Source organism: Ricinus communis, chromosome 3, assembly GCF_019578655.1.
Source record: "Ricinus communis isolate WT05 ecotype wild-type chromosome 3, ASM1957865v1, whole genome shotgun sequence".
Lineage (NCBI taxonomy): Eukaryota > Viridiplantae > Streptophyta > Magnoliopsida > Malpighiales > Euphorbiaceae > Ricinus > Ricinus communis.
The window spans coordinates 25,694,676-25,717,118 of NC_063258.1; the positions used below are offsets into that span (position 1 = coordinate 25,694,676).

The following is a 22,443-nucleotide window of genomic DNA, read 5'->3' on the forward strand; positions in this document are numbered from 1 at the left end:
TATAGTTCATATTAATCATTCTAGTTGCATATTTACTTTCTGGTTATTTAATTTCTTTTATTAAAGTAAGATCATTCTCAAAACATCGGCTTAGAGTGTTTATATTTACTTTCAGTAATTTGTGTGATAGTTGGTCTTTATGATATATGCTCTACAATTCCTTGTGAGATCGACCTCGTGGTGAGCTCACCCGAACTATCATTCGGTTCGTACACTTGCGAGTACTTATTTAGACACATCATTATATATGAATTTATTGACAACCTATATTAACATAAGAACATATAAAATGAATAAATTAATTAAAATAATACCCGATTGATTGTCTATAATTAAAAAGGACTATAATTAAGGGTGAGCATCCGATTGGTTCGGTTCAAAATTGAATCAAATTAGATATTCTAAATAAACCAAACTAATTTTAAAAATAAACCAAATTGAATTTTCAAATATGAAAGGAATCGAAATAAATAAGATCTAAATCACAATAACCGAACCGAACCTAAAATTACTTTAAAAATTAAATTTTATATTAAAAAAAATTTAATAAATAATTTTAAAAATTGGTGATTTTAACTAGTTCATATTCTTTTATATAAAAGCAAACTGAACTGATATAATTTTGGGTTTTAAGAAAGCAAAAATTGAATAAACCATATTTATAAAAAAATAACCGAATCGAACCAAACAAAAATCGGTTCGGTTCAGTTTTTTCAAAATTTTATTCACTCCTAACCATAATGATACTCTAGCAAGTTAAATTATTAAAATTAAAATAATATTTAATTTTTATAAGTATATATACATTACAATGACTCTAAGATTTTACCCAATAGAAATTAACAAATGTCACCTAAAAGCATGAAATATCAGTATCACCTTAACCATGTCAAAAGCTCTTTTCCCTTTTTCTTTTTTCTTCTTTTTCTTTCTAATAAATCTATCAGTGTTCACGCGGTTTGTGGGATCGAAAGGTACACACCGAATACCGCGTAACCTTCTTCAATGCTCTTCAGATTTTTCAACTCTTCTTTTTTAACTTAAACTTATTTCTCATCAACCAACGAACTGCAACTACTTGCATCTTTGTCCTTTCTTGCTTCTCTTTCTTCCTTCTGTCCTTCTAAATACTGTCTTTCAAGAAACAACAAAAATGGTGATAGCCATCTTGTTATTGTTACTCTTGTTCTTGGCTGGCTTCCTCAATGTTTACTTCTATTTGCCTCCCAAGAAACTGTATGCATGGCTTCGATCTTTCTCCTTCAAGAACAAGAATATTTCATCATCTACTCCTATAAAAGTTGTCCCCACTGCTGCCCTTGATTCAGAGAAAGATAAGGCTAAGGCTTCCTCTGAGAATTATGACAGTAACAAGAAAGACGAGCTCAGGAGCGTGTTTGCTACTTTTGACAAGAACGGTGATGGGTTCATAACCAGGCAAGAACTCAGAGATTCCCTCGAGAACATAAGAATCATTATGACAGAAAAAGAAGTTGAAGAAATGGTGACGAAGGTTGATTCTAATGGAGATGGTCTGATAGATTTTGAAGAGTTTTGCCTCTTGTGCGAGTCTATGGCTATGCCATCATCAGATCAAGAAAGAGAGAGTTTTGAGGGTAAAGATCAAGAAGCAGGAGGAGATTTACAAGAGGCTTTTGATGTATTTGACAGGGATAAAGATGGGTTGATATCTGTAGAAGAGCTTGGGCTGGTGTTGTCTTCTTTGGGACTAAGAGAAGGAAGAAGAGTAGAAGATTGTAAAGCAATGATTAAAAAAGTTGACATGGATGGTGATGGAATGGTTAATTTTGATGAGTTTAAGAAGATGATGAGGAGTAGAACACTCCATGCACATGCTTTCACAGATTTCTAGTAAGACCCTTTAATCTCTCCCTCTCCTCTTCTTTTTTTTTTTTCCTTTTTTGTTTAAACATACAATTCACAAAAATTAAGAAATTTGGAAGCTTAAATTAACTCTAAATACACACCTGAATGAAATAGAAGCTTATATATATATATTGCTATCCTACCCTATAACCAATATCTCACTACAGAGAGTTCAATTACAAAGGCAAGAAGAGGACTGATGGATGGTCTCTTTCTTCTCTAACCTTATTAATTATCTAGGGAAATATTAGCTTGCAAGCTTGATGTACGTGTGTAAATATAATTGTTAGTGGACAATCGCTAGGGCTTCTGGTAGAGCTTGGACTTTTCTGTAATGTGCATATGATCCTCTCTTTTTATCTCTAAATATGCTGTGGAGATTTTCTCAATGTAATTGTATATCAACAGTAATTCTTACTTATTCTAAATGTTGTTCATTAAGCTTAAGATAATTAAAACATTAATTCTAGTTCTCATTTGAAATTTTTCGAAAGTGGAGGCATGAAAAGCTAAGCCTAGAACAATATGATTTTCTTTCTTATTTCAAAAAATAATCTAAAGCGAGCCCGGATAAAAGTTTTACAATTGGTAAATTGATACAATTATATATTAAAGTTTGAATCTAAAATTTTAATTAAGCGAAAAGAGACACTTATATTTATAAAATAATATTTGATATATAACAAAACAGATTAAGGAATGATTAATTATAATCCAGTAGCAGAATTTCTTTTAATATCAACAGAAATTCAAGATAAAAGAAAACTGTGATAATATGGACACTAATCTGCAGCCACATAGGAGGAGAATTTGGCATCCATAGAAAAAAATTGCGAGGATCGTAAAACAAGAAAGGCACATTGTGAAGAAAGGGGCCTCGGCCGGCCAGTGGGCCAAATGACAGCCAAATAGGAATTCCGTGCACCACATGTCACTGATACCATTCAATTCAGGCCTCAATCCCACCATTAAAACACACTCATTTCTGATTCTTTTTTTTATTCGTACCTCCGGCGCAGAAGCAACAGAAAAAGAAAGTCTTCTTGAATATTATAATATAATTAAACAGAAGTCTTCAACTCCTATTGTGTTAGTCAACGGGACAATGAGGTACAATTGTATAGGGTCTTCTTAGTGTCAAATAGGACTTTCAACTCAGCTACATAACCTGTAGCAATTTCTAAATTATTTCTTATCGTAGTAACGGCTATATCAAATTTATACATAAATACAAAATTTATATTTTATTATTAATTTAATTTAAATTAGTTGTTTATTTTATTACACTATATTTGATTAAATTCTATTAAAAAATTATTTTACTCGAGAAAAAAATTAAAAAAAATTAATTTTAGTATTTTTCATTTGACAATCTTAATTATATTTTTTTTAAAATTTAATTTAGCAATAACCAGTTCGATAAATCTGATTATATAAAATTATAAATTAAATTTTTATTTCATTTAAAATATATAAATTTTAAATTTATAACAATATTCTATGAATTTTATAGATTTTAATTAAATACAATTTTTATTTTTTTAATATTTTTTTATTAGTGTATAGGTTATTTGGTCTTTAGCAACTAAGTTATAAGAAAAACAAAAACAAAAAAGAACGTCAAAAAAAATGGAAAGACAAGAAATTTATTTGCCATAAAGGACTCATTTAATTGATCAGAATATATAGATAATGCAATTAATAATATTCTTTTCATCATTCAAATTGAATATAAAATCTATTGATTGATAACATTAATTTTAATATAATATTATAAAATTCATTCTACAAACTTTATTAGTGAATTTTAAAATTCTCATCTTATAAAACTTTTACAAATGATGCATTTTGAAGGGTGACGAATATCTGTTAATATTTATAAACTTTGACCATTTATTGACTTCCCAAACAATAAAAATCCACAAATTTTATAGCAACTCTCACCTAAAATCCACAACTACTAGAATTAATCAATAATTAATTTAATTTTATCCTAATTTTATAATTAATTAATTTAATTTCATATATTTTAATTTTAGTAGAATTAATTAGTAATTAATCTAATTCAATTCTAATCATATTATAACTATTTTAATACTCGCGCTTTGAGTATACTTTAATTAACTATTTTATTGAAAAAATTATATGTATTTTATTTATAAATTAATTTTATATTCATGCCTATAACTAAATTTTATTTTACTTATATAATAATTATAGTAAAATCTCTTTATAGTCATACATGGGATCAAATAAATTTTATCACTATGAGATTTGAGAAGGTTATAACTTAATGGATGTTAAGTATTAAAAGTTTTCTTTGTATTTAATACTTAATTATGTTGGTGAAATAATAGAAACTAAAAATAAAATGCATTGATATTATTGTCATATTATATAAATAAGATTGATGAGACAAAACAATTATATAATAAGACAAAATATAACATAATATATATTTTTTAAAATTATATATACAAATATTACTATATAGATTAATATTTTCATAAAACAAGACTTAGAAAAATTATAACTTATTAGAGAGTTTATTTATATTTATAACTGGTACAAATTGTGATTGATTTTTTTTATTATTATATAGAAGTTATTACTACATAGATTATCACAATAAGAGGTTTGATGGTATATTAGTCAGTTTTTGTTTAAATTATTGTAATTTATAACATAAACTATATAATTAATATATGTTAAATATATTATATTGATATTAGTTTGTATGTCAAATATAAATATAATAACTATCCTAGCATATATAAAAGTAGATGTTGTGACAATGAGTTCATCGGTTCTGATTTCAGCTCATTCTACCCAATTTTTAAAAAATAAAAAATTAATGAAAATAAATTATTTTATATTATGAGTTGGAATTAAAACTGGTAATTCCGATTCTAGCTTAGGGGAAATCGATTTTGAACCGTTTTCTTTTAGTTTTGTGCCGATTCCAGTTTGTTTCAACTAATCTGGTTCTCTTTACCTAATTTATAAATTATTAACTTGAATATTAAAAACTAAAATAAATAATTTGAGATTTATAATATATATGCATATATAAATCACACTTAAGCTCTAAATTTATTGAAAATATAAAATATGCATGAACAAATATAATTATTTATTTATTGCTAATTAAATTTCAGTAATATAAAATAAAATAAATTAAATTAAATTAAAGTGTAGAAGAATAAAAAGAAAAAATACAATTAAAGAAAAAACATAAATGGCTTCTATATATTCTAATTGAAATTTCTTTTCTTTCTTCTTAAGATGTTTATAAGTAGAAATTATAAAATTATATAATGGTTAAATTTCTTTTAAATTAATAAATAAAAAAATATTTAAAAAAAATTAAAGGCTATAGATAAATACAAATTTAAATTTAAATGAGTAAAAGTAAAAAATAAAAGTAATTAATATAAAAACACAAGATTCATTAATAAACTCATTAGCAAATAAAAAATAAAAATAAAATAAATATATGAGATAAATAATTAAATTTAAAGGAAGATATTATAATACAGCAAAAGATACAATATACAAATAAAATAAAATTAATTAATTGATCAAAATAATAAAAAATACATACAAAAATTTAAATTTAGAAAGTTATTATTATAATTATAGATTAAAAGATAAACCATTATTTTTGTTTCAATTTTAATATATATATATATATATATAAACTACGTATATTTATATGAGAATTGCATATAAACTTTTACAAGATAAAAAATTCAAAATAAAATAAAATACACATTTGATTTTATTTCAAATAAAATACATATATTTAATGTGCTCATTATTATTATATAAAATCCAGTTTTTGGATGATAATATATTCTTTTTACTTTTTGATATGCTTTAATTATTAATTTATTATTTAACATTTTTTTCTCCTTTCTATGAGAATTCTTATACTTCAAATAATAATATTACTACTAAAGATATTATATTTTAAAATTATTAAAACTTAAATATGGACATTTCATTTTTTTTTTTTCAAAATGGAAATTTTATGTTAATGTTTTTATTGAACAATTATTAGTATAATGTAATTGTATTCTTTTAACAAATAAATAAAAATAATTATTCCACTAAAATAAATTACTTTAATAAATGATAATACGAATAAAAATATAATTAAAAAAGTTTATACATAGAAGTTAGTACCGACAATAGGCCATTAAATCAAAAAGCAAAGAAAAAACTTAAATATTTTAATTTTATATAAATTAATTTAAATATCTATTAAATATATAAAGTATAAAATAAGAATTCCTACTATACAACAAAAAAATATATTCACAAAATAACTAAACTTGTTTAATAAATATTATATTATATACTAATTTATTAAGTATCTCGATACCAAGAGGCACTTTTTTTTTAATTCATATTCATATAAATCAATGCATATAAATTATTAACATATGTATTATAAAATCTACAAATGTTGCGCATAAAACACATCTCAAACTAAAACCAGACAACTTGTCAGAGTATCCCAAAGAACTTAAATTGGTCAACAGAAATCAAGTTCTGTCTACCAAAAGATAGAGCATGCTAGTATTGAATCGGATATCATGGGATGGTTCCATAAAGACTTCTACTAGAACACATCTGGGTGGAAACGGCCTGGAATAGAATTGCTTTGCTGAGCCTGCTTCAGGTGCATTGTCAAGGCATAGTTGCTCACCTGGCAGATCGTAAAATCAACAAAAGACCATTACGTTAGAGTTGAGATAATTGGTGGGATATTAGAAACAAGCTATTCTGCTATTAAAATGGAAGAACAAAATCAAGTATCACAAGTTAATTAGTTCAACCTCCAAAGCTCTCAACTGGTCCTGGTACTGAGATACCAATTGCTTCAGATGCTGCAATTCCTGACTCCTATCTTCAAACTCTTTCTGGCGCTCATGCTGAATAGATACAGCTCGCTTGAGAATTGCATTTTCCTGAATCAGTGCTTGTACTTGTTCCTTCAACATCATATTTTCCTAAAAATATGCATCGCGTCAATACCTTTCGAATAAAAATTAATAATAATAATAAAAAAATTTCAATCTTTGGCACACCCTATTTCCTTCTCCCAACAAGTGAGTAGCTAAAGTGAAAATAAAAACAGCAAACAAAGAAAAGGAAAACCTGTTGAAAGCTTTTGGCCGTCTCTGCCCCAGCACGTGCACAGATGGACTTCTCCAGTGCTTCCAATGCCCTTGAAGCACGTGCTCTAGCATCATCCATGTTGGAGGCACTCATCATTTGATTAACAAATAGCTCTACCCACTCTGCACCATCCATTGGAAGCTGCGATGAAGCTGATAGATCATCAGTTGGTGGAGCTTCTGCGTTAGTTATTGTTACACCTGAAACAAAATATTATTCTGCCCAATAAGACTGCATGACCTATAAAAATAAACAAGCTGATTTTCCCTATTTTTCTTTCGGACCAGAGAATGGGAACTCATGATCATCATACTTCATCTGACTGAATGAAGAAATGGCATAGCCGGCAGATCGATAAGTATCAGAGAGCAGAATGCACTAGAATCAGGATTTAAAATTTTTATTATAAAAAGAAACACAGAAAATGGCACGCATACTCGCACACAAGAGGTCAAAATTGAAAATAGCATGGAGTCTTAACTGCCTCTGTAGTACTAACCCTAAATAATTGCAGATGTTAAAAGTTTGTATACACACACACAACAAGGAATCTGTCAATAATTTACATGTTGGTAGAAAAAGGAGCCAATTATACAGCTTTTCCATGTGAAGTTAAAACTTCTTCATAGAGGGGAATCGATCGGCATACTATCATCACTCTTGAGTTGAGCAACAAATTTTGTCCTCAGCATAAAGGGAAACTCTGTGATCTTCACAATCTATGTACACATTTCTCTTTGCAGTTTACAAAACTGTTTATCTTATCAGTAACCAAATTTAAATAATAAAAAAATCCCAAACCATTATCGGTGCTATGTATACCCACAACACAGAGAGAGAAGATGGCCCCAAGCACTCAAATCACATTGTGCACATTCCATATATAACACATTTTAAGAAACATGTCAATTAACTGAGAGCTATTACTGCTCTAGAAGACATTTATGACTCATCACAAATATGCCTAAATCCCATCAGATACATCTCATCTTATGGCACAGTTGACCAGACTCCTATGCATACAAGGCTGATATAGTGATATATCATCATCACACAAAGTACGCAAAAATTTCGGACAAACTAAGGTGCACATAAAATATGCTTGGAGCATGTCTATATTATTCAATATATTCATTGATATATCACAATTTGATTCATTAAATTCTGAAAATTTACAAACCATATCAATTAACTATTTTTAAGATTTACGAGGTTTTTCGGATATGTTCCCATCAATATATTGATATTTCCATAATTTTAGGACCTCAAAATATATTTGGCTATTGATATTAAAAACTTTGGCTTGGAGATATCAAAGGGAATGAACATATGAAAGAAACAAAAGCGATTCTTTTGATTAAACATTAACGAGAAATGCTCACAAGTATAAGCTGCCAATCAGAAAGTTTTATAGAAGAAAAAAGAGAAACAAAATAAATGTTGAAGGATGAGAAGAACAAGAGATGCAATAGCAGAACATAAAATCTTCCGGCAAATGTTGACAAGGTAACCAAACTAATTTCCAATATTCTCTACAGAATAACAGAGAAATAACAAGTCAAGACAGCAGCAAATAGGTAAAGAACAGTTTTAACATGCCGTTTAATTAAATTTAAATGAGCATGAGCCATATGTATACATTTCCAAATCAGATAGTTTAAAGGGGGAAGAGGAAAGAAAGGATGTTTGGGGAAAAGGATGAACAAATGAAAACAGAAAGAGTTAAAGCTTCACACACAACCTTGACACTTTTCTTCAATCACAAACTAGAAATAAATGACAGAAAGAAACAGCATTACTCCCTATGATTAAAAGAGTCAAAACACCGCAACAAATGTGTAGAAATTAGACATATACTGCACAAGCAAGCAACGTCAGTTTACAGCAAGTAATGCTCCATATCATGCAGAGAGTGCAAAAAAAATAAAAATGCCACCTTGCTTTATCCTCTCCTTACAAAATGGAACAAATCAAGCGAATTGGGAGGAAAGCTTACAATATATATACATTTATAATGTTTCTTAGAACACATTTCTAACCTCAAGCGACCATACATAAACTCACAAACATTAAGAAACATGAAATTAAAGAAAAACAAAAACATGATATACAATGTTCCTATGCATACCTTGTTGAACATTAGCGTCGAGGAGTAAATCAGATCTAACTACATTATTAGAATCCAAGTTGTTGATGCTGTTATCAGCAGCAGATCCCAAACGAAGCTCATTCAAACTTCTTATAGCGGAATCCAAATCATCACCACATTCTTCAAGCGCTCTCTCGATAATCTATACAATCATAAGCATTTCCAAACACTTAAAATCCTTGCAATTTCAAAATTTTAAATTAGAATCCTAGCAAACTTTATAAATATAGATTCAAAAGAAGTTGTCAACATTTGCAAGCAAAATAACGGTGCAACGATCAATCGATCAAGAAACCCTGAAAAAAAAAAACAAATAAAGAAAAAGGAGAACCTGTTTGTCCATAAGAGGAAAAAGAGCGAAGAGTTTATCTAATTTAGAAGAAAAGGGGGAAAAAGAACGAGGAGGAGAGAAACTGCGAACGGGAGAAGAGCAACAACGGATTCTTTTAGAGGAGACAACAACGGCGGCGGTAGAAGGGCTTGTCACTGGTAATTCTTCAAAAAAAGATCTCTTCCCGCACACTATTGCAGACATAGTTTCTTTTTCTCCTCTCTTATTTTTATTCTTCTTTCTTCTTCTTCTTCTTCTTCCTCTTTTCTCTCTCGTTTCTCTATCTATCTCTCTATATCTACCCTAATTTGATATCCTCTATTCCTGTTCATAAAGCTCTTGATCGATCGACCGACCGACCGACCGATAAATAAAAAAACTCAATTTCAGGACCTATCTATAAAATTCCTGATCTGAATTAGGGTTTTGATGTACCTAATTCCTTTATTTTGCGTTTTTACCCTTTGTTTAGAGAGAGAAAAAGAGGGGTCTCTCATTTCTGGTTTTGCCGTCTCTTAATCATTGTAATAGATGCTAAGGTGACGTGCTGGTCAGTGAAAGGCTCCGGTTATCATTATTATTATTATTATTATTATTTATTATTTTATTATTTCCTTCTAAGTTTGTTTGTTGTGATACACGTTAGGAATTTTGCGGAGAGAAAGGGATTGACTTTGGTTACTGCTTTTTTATTCCTTCGAATTTACGGACTTGTTTACGTGGTTATGAAACTATTATTTTTCATATTCGTTAATATTATAAAATTGAGGAAAAATATATCTATAAAAATATTAATTATATTTTTTATAAATTTCTCTTAGTAAATAATTAATAAAAAATTCACTAGCGGATAACCAATTATAATTTCAATAAAAATTAGAATTATTAATTTAATTTTTTAAATAATAATATTAAATGTGTAAATACGATCAAATTTTAGGATATTGATATAATTAACTCTAATATTTAATTTACCAAGATATATAATTTAAATTTTAATGATATAAACAAATAAAAATATAAAAGTATATATAAATAAAAAAATATTACAAATTAACATAATAAATGTGATAACAAATTAACATAATAAATGTGGTAAAATGGCCAAGGCCCTATTATTACATTAACTTTTACATTCACATTCACATAGCTTCAAGCCCAAACCAAAAGTTTTCTGCTTCAACCCAGTCCAAATTTTTCTCTAGCCCCTAGCAACCTTAGCAAAATAAAACAAAGGGATAACTATTAATTAGATAAAAAAAAAAAAAGTATGAATAAACTCTCAACATTTTTCAAATTTTTTTTGGACATTTAGTTAAAATTTTACTTAGATTTTAAAAATTTTGAATTATATTTCTAAAATTTGAATATAGAATAATTATATTCTTAAAATTATTTTTTTAACTAATAATGAGAGTGTTGATTTTTCTTTGTCAAGATCAAAGAAAAATCATCACTTTATAGTTTTTACCCACTAAGATCTAGAGCTAATATTTTTTCACATACAAAAATTAAGTTAAACAAATTTAAAGTGATTTCTCTTAACTCTAAAAATTAACTAGGCCTCACATCATTAAAATTAGTTTAAAGAATATAATTATTCTGTTAATTACATTCTAAAGTCTCTAATTACATTTTAACAAAAAATTGAGAAATTTATCTATGCTTTATTATCTATTACTTTTCTTCTAAGTTTTATTCTAATACATTGGCTTGTATCATTTTTAAAATATTAAAATTTTCTTGTATTTTGTAGCTAAAAAAGTTATAATTTGAACCATAAATTTTTTATTAAATATTAAAATCATATAAGAATATTTTATTTATTAAATTAATATAAAATCTTGGCTTTTAAGATATTCTAGTTTTAGCATCTAACAAAATGTTTATTTTATCTTAATGAGTTAGAAAGTAAATTAGGCACAGTGATTTATTAATGTTGCTTTAAATATAAATAAGTTTAAAACATCTAAATTTTTAGGATTAAATTGTACTAAAATTTAAAATAAGTAAAAAATATTATTTAATTTTGTTACGCACTAAAATTGTTTGTACTATTAAAATTAATCATTTTGCTCCAATTTAATAAAGAGATTTTTTTTAGATGAGTTTATGACTCGTTAGAAAATCTAAAAATCAAATTATAGATTTATTTATAATTTAATCCTTTAAATATATTACCTCTAGCTAAATAGGTATTATTCAATTTCATATAAATTCAAAAGGGATATTAATATGATAAAAATAAAATAAGAGATAACTCACTAATTAGACAAAAAAAGAAAAGAAAATAAATAGTAATAATTCGCAAAGAAATGATCATAGACATAAACTCGTAATCTCCGACTATAATATATAATCTATGCTTCATTCTAAACTAAGATTATTGCTTTAGTCCATCAATTTGACATCAATAAACCATTAAAGAAAAGGTGACACAGGAGAAGAGGACTTTATGAATTACTTTTTTTTTTTTTTTTTTTTGGGTCTCGAGTTGTGTTGAGGCTAGAAAAATATAAGTGGGCATGAATTGTAGATATAAAATGATTTATGCAAGAGTTGGTCAAAATCACCATGAATTTTGCTTCTTTTGCTTTACAAAGTAATCAACATTTCAGATGGATTAGGCTATTTTATACTTTTATTATCACTTTAGAAGATAAATTATAAGAAAAAGAAAGAAATGCCTTTGGCAATAATTAAGGCTTAAACAGAATAGATGGGTTCTTCGATCTAATTAGAGAGAGTGAGAGTTGAAGAAAGAAAGAAAGTGATAAACTTGCAATGCTCCTTTGATTGATCTCCTCATTATTAGAAAAGGAGACATATTGGGTTCACATGCATTATCTTAATATCTATAGATATAATGTAAAGAGGACAAAAAATGATAATTAAGAGAAAGGGAAGGGGGAGACAAAAGACTCTCGGTCTTGATTGTTTGAGTTGAGGAAATTTGTTTGACTATAATGTTGTCTAATTGTGTATGATGATCAAAATTAAACTTTCCCTTAGTTACCAAAGGGACACCAGAGTCACACATCACCGAAAGTAAAAGAAACAGTTTTATTACAAAATTCAAATAACAATTGGACATCCCCAGCTACCCTGAATCATAACTCCTCTTCTTCTTTCCTTAAAATCAGCCAAAGTTCAAACTGATTGCTCTTTGCCTTTCCATCCTACTGCCTAAGGCTACATATCCGCAAAGCTCCTCAACTTTGATTTCTAAAAGGTGGTTTCAGCACGTTTAATAAAACTCATTTTAATAGGTAAAATCTATATCAAGCTCAGCAAAATTTGATTTGTTAAATTCATCAACCGCCTTGCTTATCTATTTACGTGATTCCAAATTAACTTGTAAATTAATGGATTAATAGCTTAAAATTTGTATATATATATATAATTATAAAATTTTATTATAAATTCATATAATTATTTTTATTAACATATTGATGCATAATTTAATTTTTAACTTATATTATCAACTCGGTTAGATTCGCACAACATTAAAAAAATTTAGTAGATTTAATACTCAGTTTCATAATAAATAAATTAAATCTAAGCTATTCAAAACTCGATTTGGTTTGGTATAATTGTAGACAAATCATTACTCTCTCCTTTTTTTAAAATCAGTAAATGTTTTATATTCGTATAAATAATAAACTTTTACCGATGTTATTGGATAATAACAAAGAGATTTGAACTTAAAAGTTTTATAATTTCTATAATTTAAAAGCCTAAGTTTATTCACATGCTTCCATCTTATTGTTAGAATTCAACCATTAAAAATGCATGCTCCTTTGTGAATTTTCTAAACTATGAAATTTATGCTTGCTTTTTTTTTTTTTTTGTTAGACTGATAGTTCGCTTTTAACTAAACTAAAGAGATGGAGTGATGAAAAATATATGTATCTGTTGCATTGCTTTTGTATATTTCATTAGATAAATAGGTCCAAGCATCATGATGGTGATACCAAATAAGGAGCCATGTTGCTCAAGTGGTGCAATGTGTAGTGGACATCAAACCAGAAAAGAGAAGAGAAAAGAAAGAGAGGAAGACAGAAAATTTCCTGTCAAACAATCACTAGTCCAAATGAAAAGATTAGTTTTTGTATTGCTTGCTTGCTCATGGGATCAGATTGATTGTTGGGTATGGAGTTTCGACCTGATATATCTCTTGGGCCCTGTATCTACATATGATGCCCAAAATCTTGTCCATTAGGCAAATGCTCCATCTTAAAAAGCATATATCATTCCAGGTTTTGTCCATTGTTATGCAGTGTCATCTCTCTCTCTCTCTCTCTCTCTCTCTCTCTCTCTCTCTCTCTCTCTTTCCCTGTCTAGCAAATGCATTTGGAGCTTTCTCCAACTCCAATTATATGGCTTTCCAACTCTACCTCCAAATGTAGGATTTTTTTGTTTGCCCATATGATGACCTTGAGTGGGCTACACTATTTTTTTTAACAACAAAAAAATGAAAAAAATCTTTTCTTTTCTCTCTATATACATATGTTTATATGTGTGGTGGGTCATTAGTAGGAGCCACAAACATAGTGGGGGCAATGGGTATCTCTCCTTTCCAACAAGGAGACCTTGTCAAGTTGCAAAGCACAGTGTTGAAAGAGAAGGGGAAACAAAAGGGAATAGGATCTTTCACACATTTTCTTCACCCAAAGCATATCATAGAATAACATTTTGTTTAATGGTTGTTGATGAAATGACCTCTCACCAAGCACCCCCACCTCTCCTCCTCTCCTTATCACCCATTCTATTCTTTCTTTCTTTCTTTTTTTTCTCCTATCTTTCTTTATAAGAAAAAAAATATAACAAAAGAATATATATATAATATATATATATACACACATACTCTTATTGCCCAGAGAGAGAAAGCAAGTGTGATGGGATTGCACTCAAATATGCTCTTTGACTATATCTTTCCTATTAGCTTTGACCAAACAATAATAACACATAGAGGCCAATAATCAATTGATTAATTAATTAATTTAATTCAATTTATAGAACTTAGTTTTTGACCCCTCACCTAGGACACCTTCTATAGTACTAAAATCTTACTTATGGCTAACTCCTTGTTTGGAAATCATCTTTTTAATTTATACCTCACCTCCCAATCCTCTCAAGTTAACCCACTTAATTTAGCTAGACAAAGAAGTGTCTCAAGCACCACTGACTCCAAGTTACTAGTTTTAATGGTGAATCTATGTGCTTTTAGGTTCCCATACACAAACCCCCAAAAACATATCAACAAAGGTTTGATAATTTGATACTGCCCCCACCTTACATGTTACTACTATATATATTTATATATCCTTGTGCTTCTTTTGACATTAATTAAAATGCTTGTGCCCTTTAACTTCATTAGTACTGCAAATCCACCCTTTAATTGCAATAATGGAAGGCATATTTGAATTTAGAAATATGTGTTTTGTATATGGAAACCAAGGACAAGCACATAAGAACCTTTATTAATTTTTATGTATTTATATTTTCTATCTATTGCCATATTCTATGTACTACTTTATTTTTCCCTGGTTAACTTTCATCTTTTTCATTTGCAATTGATCAGAAAAATTTCATGTCAGATTTATATTTTTTAAAATATAATTCGATTATTATTAAAATAACTTTAAAATTTATAAGATTTTGAATTAGATCTCAATCAAATCAATTAATAAACCAATAAATAAAACATGATAAGGGTTTGGTCTTTTTAAACCATTATTCTTTTATGGAATTAGCTATTTTATACCTTCTTTCTCTTGCAATTCTATGTTATGTGCCATAATAAAGAAAAAGCATAATAAAAATAATATTTTCCCTTGCTGAGGCTGTGATATTCTATTATATATACTACTGATTTGAACAATTTATTTATAAGCAAGGTTAAGTTTTGTTACATATGATAGATGTTATTGTTCATAGTATAAACAATAAGCCTGTCTTTTTAATATATAAATATATATGCATAGTGCATCTAATTTTATAAATAAATTAAGAAGTTTATAATCATTAAATTAAATGATTAACAATTTATCAAATTGTTAACCTAATGTCACCTCTTACATTTAGCATTAATTTCTCTAAAAATTAAATTTTTTACTTACACTATTTTCTTGGCTAAAAGACACGAAAAATAAGCTAAATAAGATATTTTTAACTAAACAAAAATGGAAGCTCGTGAATTATAAAAACTCGTTGATAATCTCTACTTTTCTCATATGGATATATAATATAGTCAAAAAATAGACTTGGTCTTAGTATTTTGAACCTATAAATAAATGAATAAAATATTTTACAGGTACGAATTTCTTTAGCCAAAAAAATAGACTCTTTTTTTTTCCTTTAGCAACTTGAAGAAAATGAATGTTGATGAAAATTAAATTTTATAATTTTTATATTTTAGTCCATCTTTTGATTAAAAATTAGATCAAATAATAAATTTATTCATAAATTATGTTAATTTATAAGAGCCTTATATAATGTTTAGGCCTTCAGTAACTAAAAGATTGATGCACTCACATGATTTAGAGTATTAACATGAAATTAGTCCTTTTTTCCCCTCCTTTGCATACAAATTATAATTATATATATATAACCTCATTGTTGCACACACAAATTATATTTGGGTTGCTTTGATTCGAAGACATACTGCCAAATTCTCGAAATTAGTTCACATTATGTTTGTAATAAAGCCTATAGTCAAGAAAATTAAAAATTAAGAAGTTATTGTAAATAACTTTTAAAGTTAATATAATTAATTGTTCATTCGCGCGTTATATAATTATTATTATTATTTTAATTATAAAATTAAATTGACATATATAATAATAAAATTTTAAATATATAAATTAATTATAATATTTTAAAAAATAAAAATAACTGACTACTTTAAGTCTTTTTTTTTATTTTTTAAAATTTAAATTTTTGTTAATATAATAATATATAAATTATATTCAAATATTTATTAATTGATTTTAGTATTATATAAATTAATATTATTAATATAATTGCTATTATTAACTTTTAGAATTAAAAATTTATTATATAATCAAAAATTAATTTATTATTTAATATAATATTAAAAATATGTTTAAGATGTTATTTTTTAAAATTAAGATTATTATTTATTTAAAAATTAATTATTTAGTTAATATAATATTAAAATATAATTAATATAGTATGTTTTAGAATTAGAGTGAGTATTTAATATTTTTTTAAACAGTAAGTATTTAATTAGACATGTAACTTAAGTTAATAGAAAATTATAAAATTATACATAAATTTGAATCGTGTTAAAAATAAATAAATATTTTAAAATAAAATTTTATTTGTCAAAAATTAAATATATACTAGTTATTTACCCGTACGTTACACGACCGTTATTATTGTTTTGATTATAAAATATAATTTAAGATGTTATATTTTAGAATTAGAATTATTATCTAATTATAAAATTAATATACTATCAAGATATAATTAATATATATTTTTAAAATAAAGTCAGTATCATTATTTGATTAGAAAACTATTTACTAGCTAATATAATATATTAAAATATAATTAATATGTTATTTCTTAAAATTAAAGTCAATATTTAATTAGAAATGTCAATTATGAATTAATAAATTAATAAAAAAATATAAAATTATATATAAATTTGAATTTTATATGTCAAAAGTAAAAACACATAACAAATTAAAAATAAGTATATATATCAAAACAAAAATTTTATCCGTTAAAAAATTAAATATACATATAAAAAAATTAAAATTTTAAAAATTAATATATATAAATATATATTTATATATATATAATTTTATCTTAAAAAATAAATAAAAATAATAATTATTGTCTGGACTTAAAATAAAGAAGTAAATTCTAAATATAAAAATTATGAGAATGTGCTCTTAAACTCGTGAAGAAGAAGAAATAGTTAAAATGTGCATCAAAATTGAATCAGACAACACTTCACTTTTAGTTTTATAAAGAACAAGAAGGAAAAGGAAAAAAGGAAAAAGAAAAAGAAAAAACTGGTATAATTGTGCAAGAACAAAGATGTATTTGAGGAAAAATCTTGAGAACGTGTCGCTGAAATTGAAAATTAGCAATAGGAAATTGTATGTACTAGGTAGGGATTATGGTAAATTTCACCAAGAGATCCATTCCCTTCTCTCTATCCCCCACACAAAAAGGTGGTGGCAAAAAAAAAAGTTCTTTTTGTACACACTGCGATGATGGTGATGATGATGCCTGCAAACCCCAACAGCAGCAACAACACCACCACCACCACCACCTACACTAACACTAAACTCACACAACAAACATTTTCAGTCTCACTCTCGCTCTCTCTCTTTCTCTTCACCCATCTCTCATTTTTTCATCTCTTTTCTTCTTCCTTTTTCTTTCTTTTTTGGTTGTATTCTTTACTCAGTTCATAGCCATGACCAATCTCTGCTTACCTCCCTATCACATCTCATGCAATTGTAGTGACAACCCATGTTAGAAAGATAGAGCCACAGCACACAACCTTATTAAGGAAAGCTGTTGTTCTCTCTTTTTTTCTTTTCTTTTCTTTTTGTTGTTATGGAGAACAAATGTGGATGTTGGTCTCTTCTAAAACGAGGAGTTAGAGGTGCTTGTAAACCCTCTGCCTCTAAAGACTCTGCTAACACTATCCCTCGTACTAGTCTTGTTTATGATGCAGGTATACTATATTGTATTGACTCAAATCTTGTCCGAAAAGAGAAAGAAAGACTGCTCCTTTTTCATCTCCATAAGGGTCTCCTCTGCTTTTAATTCTTTGACATTGGTTTATTGTACTCCTATCTGTTTCTTCGATTAATTGAACTGTTTCCAATATTAAAATTTGTAACTTTGATTTAGCAGTGGTTCAAGTTTAGCCCCTTCCGTATTTCCATAAGGGTATCCTCTGTTTTCATTTCTTTGACATTGGTTTATTACACTATTTTTTTTTTTTAATCTATTGAATTGTTTCCAATATAAAGTTCCTATGTATGAATTGGAAGTAATTCAGATTTAACTCCTTTACAAGTGTTTTTAGAGTTTGGATTGATTTAATCTCAAAGCTTTTTTTTTTTTTTTTTTTTTTTTTTTTTTTTTGTATAGTGTGAGATTTTTGGTAAATTCGGCATCTTGGTATAGATCTCAAACTGGGTTTTTGGTGATGTTTCTATATAGGATTCATCTTCTTGAGTTGCAAGCACTGGAATGTAATATCTCTTGTTTAACCCACAAAAAGAAGAAGAAGAATTGATAGCCAACTTAAATTCCCAACTTGTAAAAGAAAAAACTGAGTTTGTCTTGTTCTTTTGTTTTATATTTCTTTTCTTCTATTTTTAACTCAAGCTAAGTATGTGCTTAAATGCTCTTTTACAAGGATAAAAAGAATGGCCAAATTTGATATAAAGCATATAATTGATGAAACAAAGTAGCGTGAAATATGGAAAGAGGGTCTCACAGTCAATTCTGTTTGTGCAGCTACTGAAACAAGGTATCTAAATGCTAGCAATCGAGAATTATGTCCTCCTAATGAAGCACAATTATCTTCTGATAATCCTGATCCACCACCAACAGATAATAAATCTCTATGCCAGTTACTCCAGTTCACCTTTCAAGAGCTCAAATCAGCAACTGGCAATTTTAGGCCTGATAGCATTCTCGGAGAAGGTGGATTTGGATTTGTGTTCAAGGGATGGATAGAGGAGAATGGGACAGCACCGGCAAAACCAGGGTCAGGAATCACAGTTGCTGTTAAGAGTTTAAAGCCAGATGGTCTTCAAGGCCATAGAGAATGGGTGGTTAGTAGAATATCTGATTTTCTAGGGTCAGTAGATTGATGTTGAAGAACACAGTTGTGGTAGATGATGAGAAGAGAGGGTTTTAACATCATTACAAATTTTATTTGTTGCAGGCTGAAGTGGACTTTCTTGGACAGCTTCACCATCCTAACCTTGTTAAGCTTATTGGGTACTGCATTGAGGATGATCAACGGCTGCTTGTTTATGAATTCATGACACGTGGAAGTCTTGAAAATCATCTATTTAGAAGTGAGTTTTAACAATTTAGTTGCTATTTTGGCTATTGTTACCAAGCAAGATTATGAAATGGGTTATACACTTCAGGATCCTCCATCAAAATAGCCACTAGACGGTCTCAGTTTACTACCCTTTAAGCTTTATCCGAAATCCGGTTTTTTCCTCTTCTTTTTCCACCTAATTATAGAGGCTAAACAATAAAATGGTGTGAATATATCTTCTTTTTGATCCCAAAAATTTTCCATTTCCATAGATTTTCTTTTAAGCATATCTGTTTTATTGGTTTGTGGTGATATTATACACTATTTTTCTTCTTTTATTTCTTAAAGGAATGCTGTACCTATATGTTCTTGATAAGGTGGACTGTAATTTTGTGTTGAGGAACTTATAGCATACCTAGCCAGTTTTAGCTGAAGCTCGTGATGTCAAAAAAGCTGTCCTTTTTTCTTTTCTTTTTGGCTTTCTTTGACATTTTATTTCAAGCTAATGAAGAACCTACACTTTTGAATACTGCCAATGACTTTTTTTTCTTTACATATTTTTTATTGTCATGCTTGGACAACTTTAAGATGTAATGAAGCAAATGCTGATGTCTGTTGTAACTTTTGAAGGGACAATACCTCTCCCATGGTCCAACAGGATTAAGATTGCACTTGGGGCAGCAAAAGGATTAGCCTTTCTTCATGGTGGTCCAGAACCAGTTATCTACAGAGATTTTAAGACTTCAAACATCTTGCTTGATTCAGTATGTGGTGTTTGATATTAATGAAGGATAGAGTTTGAATATTTTCCTGTGATTGGATTCTAAATTTAAGGGGTTTGTTAAACAGGAATATAATGCAAAGCTTTCAGATTTTGGTCTAGCAAAGGCTGGGCCTCAAGGTGACAAAACTCATGTTTCTACCAGGGTTGTTGGAACATATGGCTATGCTGCTCCGGAATATGTGATGACAGGTATAGCTATTATAATATAATATGATTTGGAAGCATTGAAATATTTTTTCCAAGCATCTAAATTGTATTATAGACAATAAGGCATCTGGTCAGTGACCCCAGGTGTATTTCTGATTACATCTTTCTGATTCAAATTGGACATGCTACTGATGTGACATTTATCTTTTGATCTACATTGCAAGATGATTATTAAGGGATGGTATTGATTTCATCTAGCAAGATCCCAAAATGTCTCTCTTTGAAGGGTAGAGAAAACCGAATGAATATCTTGAAGCAGAGAAGTTTGTATGGAGTATGTGCATCCACATACAGAAAACCTTGCATACAATCTTTTGAATCTAATATGCATCCACAGTAGTTCATATATGAACTTTCCATATAAAATCAGGATCTACTGATATAGATCAGGATTAGGACGATTTCACAATCTTAACTCATCTAACTTGCATTATTCTCTACTGGTAAATAAATATTAATAGTAATCATTTGAAATCATCGATCTAGAAGGTTAAATCTCCATCCAAAATAATGATTGCTTTGTGCTGGCATTAATGATCTGCTTGAGAACCAACTTTTAAATACTCCTCTGCTACTAAGAACTCTTCATTAAGTTTAGCTCCTTGGGAAACATCATCAACGCTAGGACTTGGAGCTTTTTCTGGTTGTAAATCTAACAAATTGTACAATTTTGACTTCTTTTCCAGGACATTTAACATCTAAAAGTGATGTTTACAGCTTCGGAGTTGTGCTGCTTGAGATTTTGACAGGCAGAAGATCAATGGATAAGAAGCGCCCTAGTGGTGAACAGAATCTAGTTGCTTGGGCTCGGCCTTATTTAGCTGACAAGCGAAAGCTGTACCAGCTGGTGGATCCCCGATTAGAGCTGAATTACTCCCTTAAAGGGGTCCAAAAAGTTTCTCAATTAGCTTACAACTGCCTCAGTAGAGACCCCAAGACTCGCCCTACAATGGATGAAGTTGTGAAGGTTCTTACTCCATTGCAAGATTTAAATGATCTTGCCATCTTATCTTACCACTCCCGTTTGTCTCAACAAGCAAGGCGCAAGAAGAAATCTGAAGGAACTCAGCTGCACATGAACGCATCATCCAAAAGCATCAGAGATTCTCCCTTGAATACTGGCAAGCAGCGTTGTAGATGATGGATCCACCTTTGCATATTGGTTATGTGAAGCAATTATGTCAAGCTTGTGGTAGAACTTTTGGGTGTTTTAATATTTGCTTGAGCCAAAAGAACATCAGAAGATGAGAGGTAAATCAGTTTCCATAAAACCTTACGCTAGAAAGCTAACCATCAATCACCAATCATTACCTTCCTTGCGATTTGCCTGCGTCGTAATTGAGATGTATCTTGTAATTAGATAAAACCATTCCACTTCTAAGATTGCTATATGCAGCTACATGAATGTCAAGTGCTTTGAGTTCTTGGAATTGCATGATGCATTTATCATGGAGCTATCCCACAATAATGTCTTATCTCTCAGCTGAAGCTGAACTCATTATCAGTTCAGAGATTGTTTTAACGGTGAACCTTAAAAGTCATTTCAATCGAAACGTTCTACATCTCATAGGACAATTTGTGGGTTACATATCAAAAGGTGTACTCAAGTTGGTAGCAGGAGTGCCAAGTTTGGCAGGGTTTAAAAGACAGGGGACTTCTGTAGAAAGTAAATATGAGCCAGCTTCTGTCTAAGTAGACTATAAAATCTCAGAATCTAAACAAGTAGTGTCCAAGACAAGCAACTTTCAGTCAGTTCAGCTTTATATTCTGTGAACAAAGATACGAGGCATATATGTCTTTCACTCTTTCTCTTTAACGAACGCATAAAATTCTTTTGACTGTAC

The 22,443-nt window shown here is 28.6% G+C and overlaps 3 protein-coding genes across 4 annotated transcripts; 2 read left to right on the top strand and 1 right to left on the bottom strand.

Annotated features, from left to right (window-relative positions):
- Nucleotides 1–951: 951 nt before the first annotated feature.
- LOC8270228 (calmodulin-like protein 3) lies at nucleotides 952–2,315 on the top strand. Its single transcript, XM_002527120.4, has one exon. It carries the CDS (start codon nucleotides 1,154–1,156, stop codon nucleotides 1,871–1,873), a length of 720 nt encoding a protein of 239 aa, XP_002527166.1. The 5' UTR covers nucleotides 952–1,153; the 3' UTR covers nucleotides 1,874–2,315.
- Nucleotides 2,316–6,321: 4,006 nt separating this feature from the next.
- On the bottom strand, nucleotides 6,322–10,092 carry LOC8270192. Its single transcript, XM_002527121.4, has 5 exons — nucleotides 9,555–10,092; nucleotides 9,203–9,365; nucleotides 7,054–7,274; nucleotides 6,732–6,905; nucleotides 6,322–6,601 (listed from the first exon to the last, which is right to left on the bottom strand). The coding sequence occupies exons 1-5, from the start codon at nucleotides 9,756–9,758 to the stop codon at nucleotides 6,515–6,517; spliced, it is 849 nt and encodes a 282-aa protein (XP_002527167.1). The 5' UTR covers nucleotides 9,759–10,092; the 3' UTR covers nucleotides 6,322–6,514.
- Nucleotides 10,093–17,426: 7,334 nt separating this feature from the next.
- On the top strand, nucleotides 17,427–22,029 carry LOC8270191 (serine/threonine-protein kinase PBL34). 2 transcript variants are annotated; one of them, XM_048371732.1, is made up of 6 exons: nucleotides 17,427–18,351; nucleotides 19,071–19,390; nucleotides 19,504–19,639; nucleotides 20,239–20,372; nucleotides 20,458–20,581; nucleotides 21,286–22,029. In XM_048371732.1, exons 1-6 carry the CDS (start codon nucleotides 18,156–18,158, stop codon nucleotides 21,738–21,740), a joined length of 1,365 nt encoding a protein of 454 aa, XP_048227689.1. In that variant the 5' UTR covers nucleotides 17,427–18,155; the 3' UTR covers nucleotides 21,741–22,029. The 2 variants fall into 2 exon arrangements, with proteins under 2 accessions (XP_048227689.1, XP_048227690.1); XM_048371733.1 differs by having other exon boundaries at nucleotides 17,434–18,276.
- The last annotated feature ends 414 nt before the right edge of the window (nucleotides 22,030–22,443 follow it).

What these genes read in the sequence shown, in the direction of transcription:
- LOC8270192 (XM_002527121.4), bottom strand. Translation starts at nt 9,758, where the DNA reads ATGTCTGCAATAGTGTGCGGGAAGAGATCTTTTTTTGAAGAATTACCA. An exon ending in TTCCTCTTATGGACAAACAG is followed by an intron (nt 9,366 to 9,554) that starts GTTCTCCTTTTT and finishes ATGATTGTATAG; the next exon opens with ATTATCGAGAGAGCGCTTGA. An exon ending in CGGCCAAAAGCTTTCAACAG is followed by an intron (nt 6,906 to 7,053) that starts GTTTTCCTTTTC and finishes GCATATTTTTAG; the next exon opens with GAAAATATGATGTTGAAGGA.
- LOC8270191 (XM_048371732.1), top strand. Translation starts at nt 18,156, where the DNA reads ATGGAGAACAAATGTGGATGTTGGTCTCTTCTAAAACGAGGAGTTAGA. An exon ending in AAGGCCATAGAGAATGGGTG is followed by an intron (nt 19,391 to 19,503) that starts GTTAGTAGAATA and finishes TATTTGTTGCAG; the next exon opens with GCTGAAGTGGACTTTCTTGG. An exon ending in TGAAAATCATCTATTTAGAA is followed by an intron (nt 19,640 to 20,238) that starts GTGAGTTTTAAC and finishes TAACTTTTGAAG; the next exon opens with GGACAATACCTCTCCCATGG.
- LOC8270228 (XM_002527120.4), top strand. Translation starts at nt 1,154, where the DNA reads ATGGTGATAGCCATCTTGTTATTGTTACTCTTGTTCTTGGCTGGCTTC.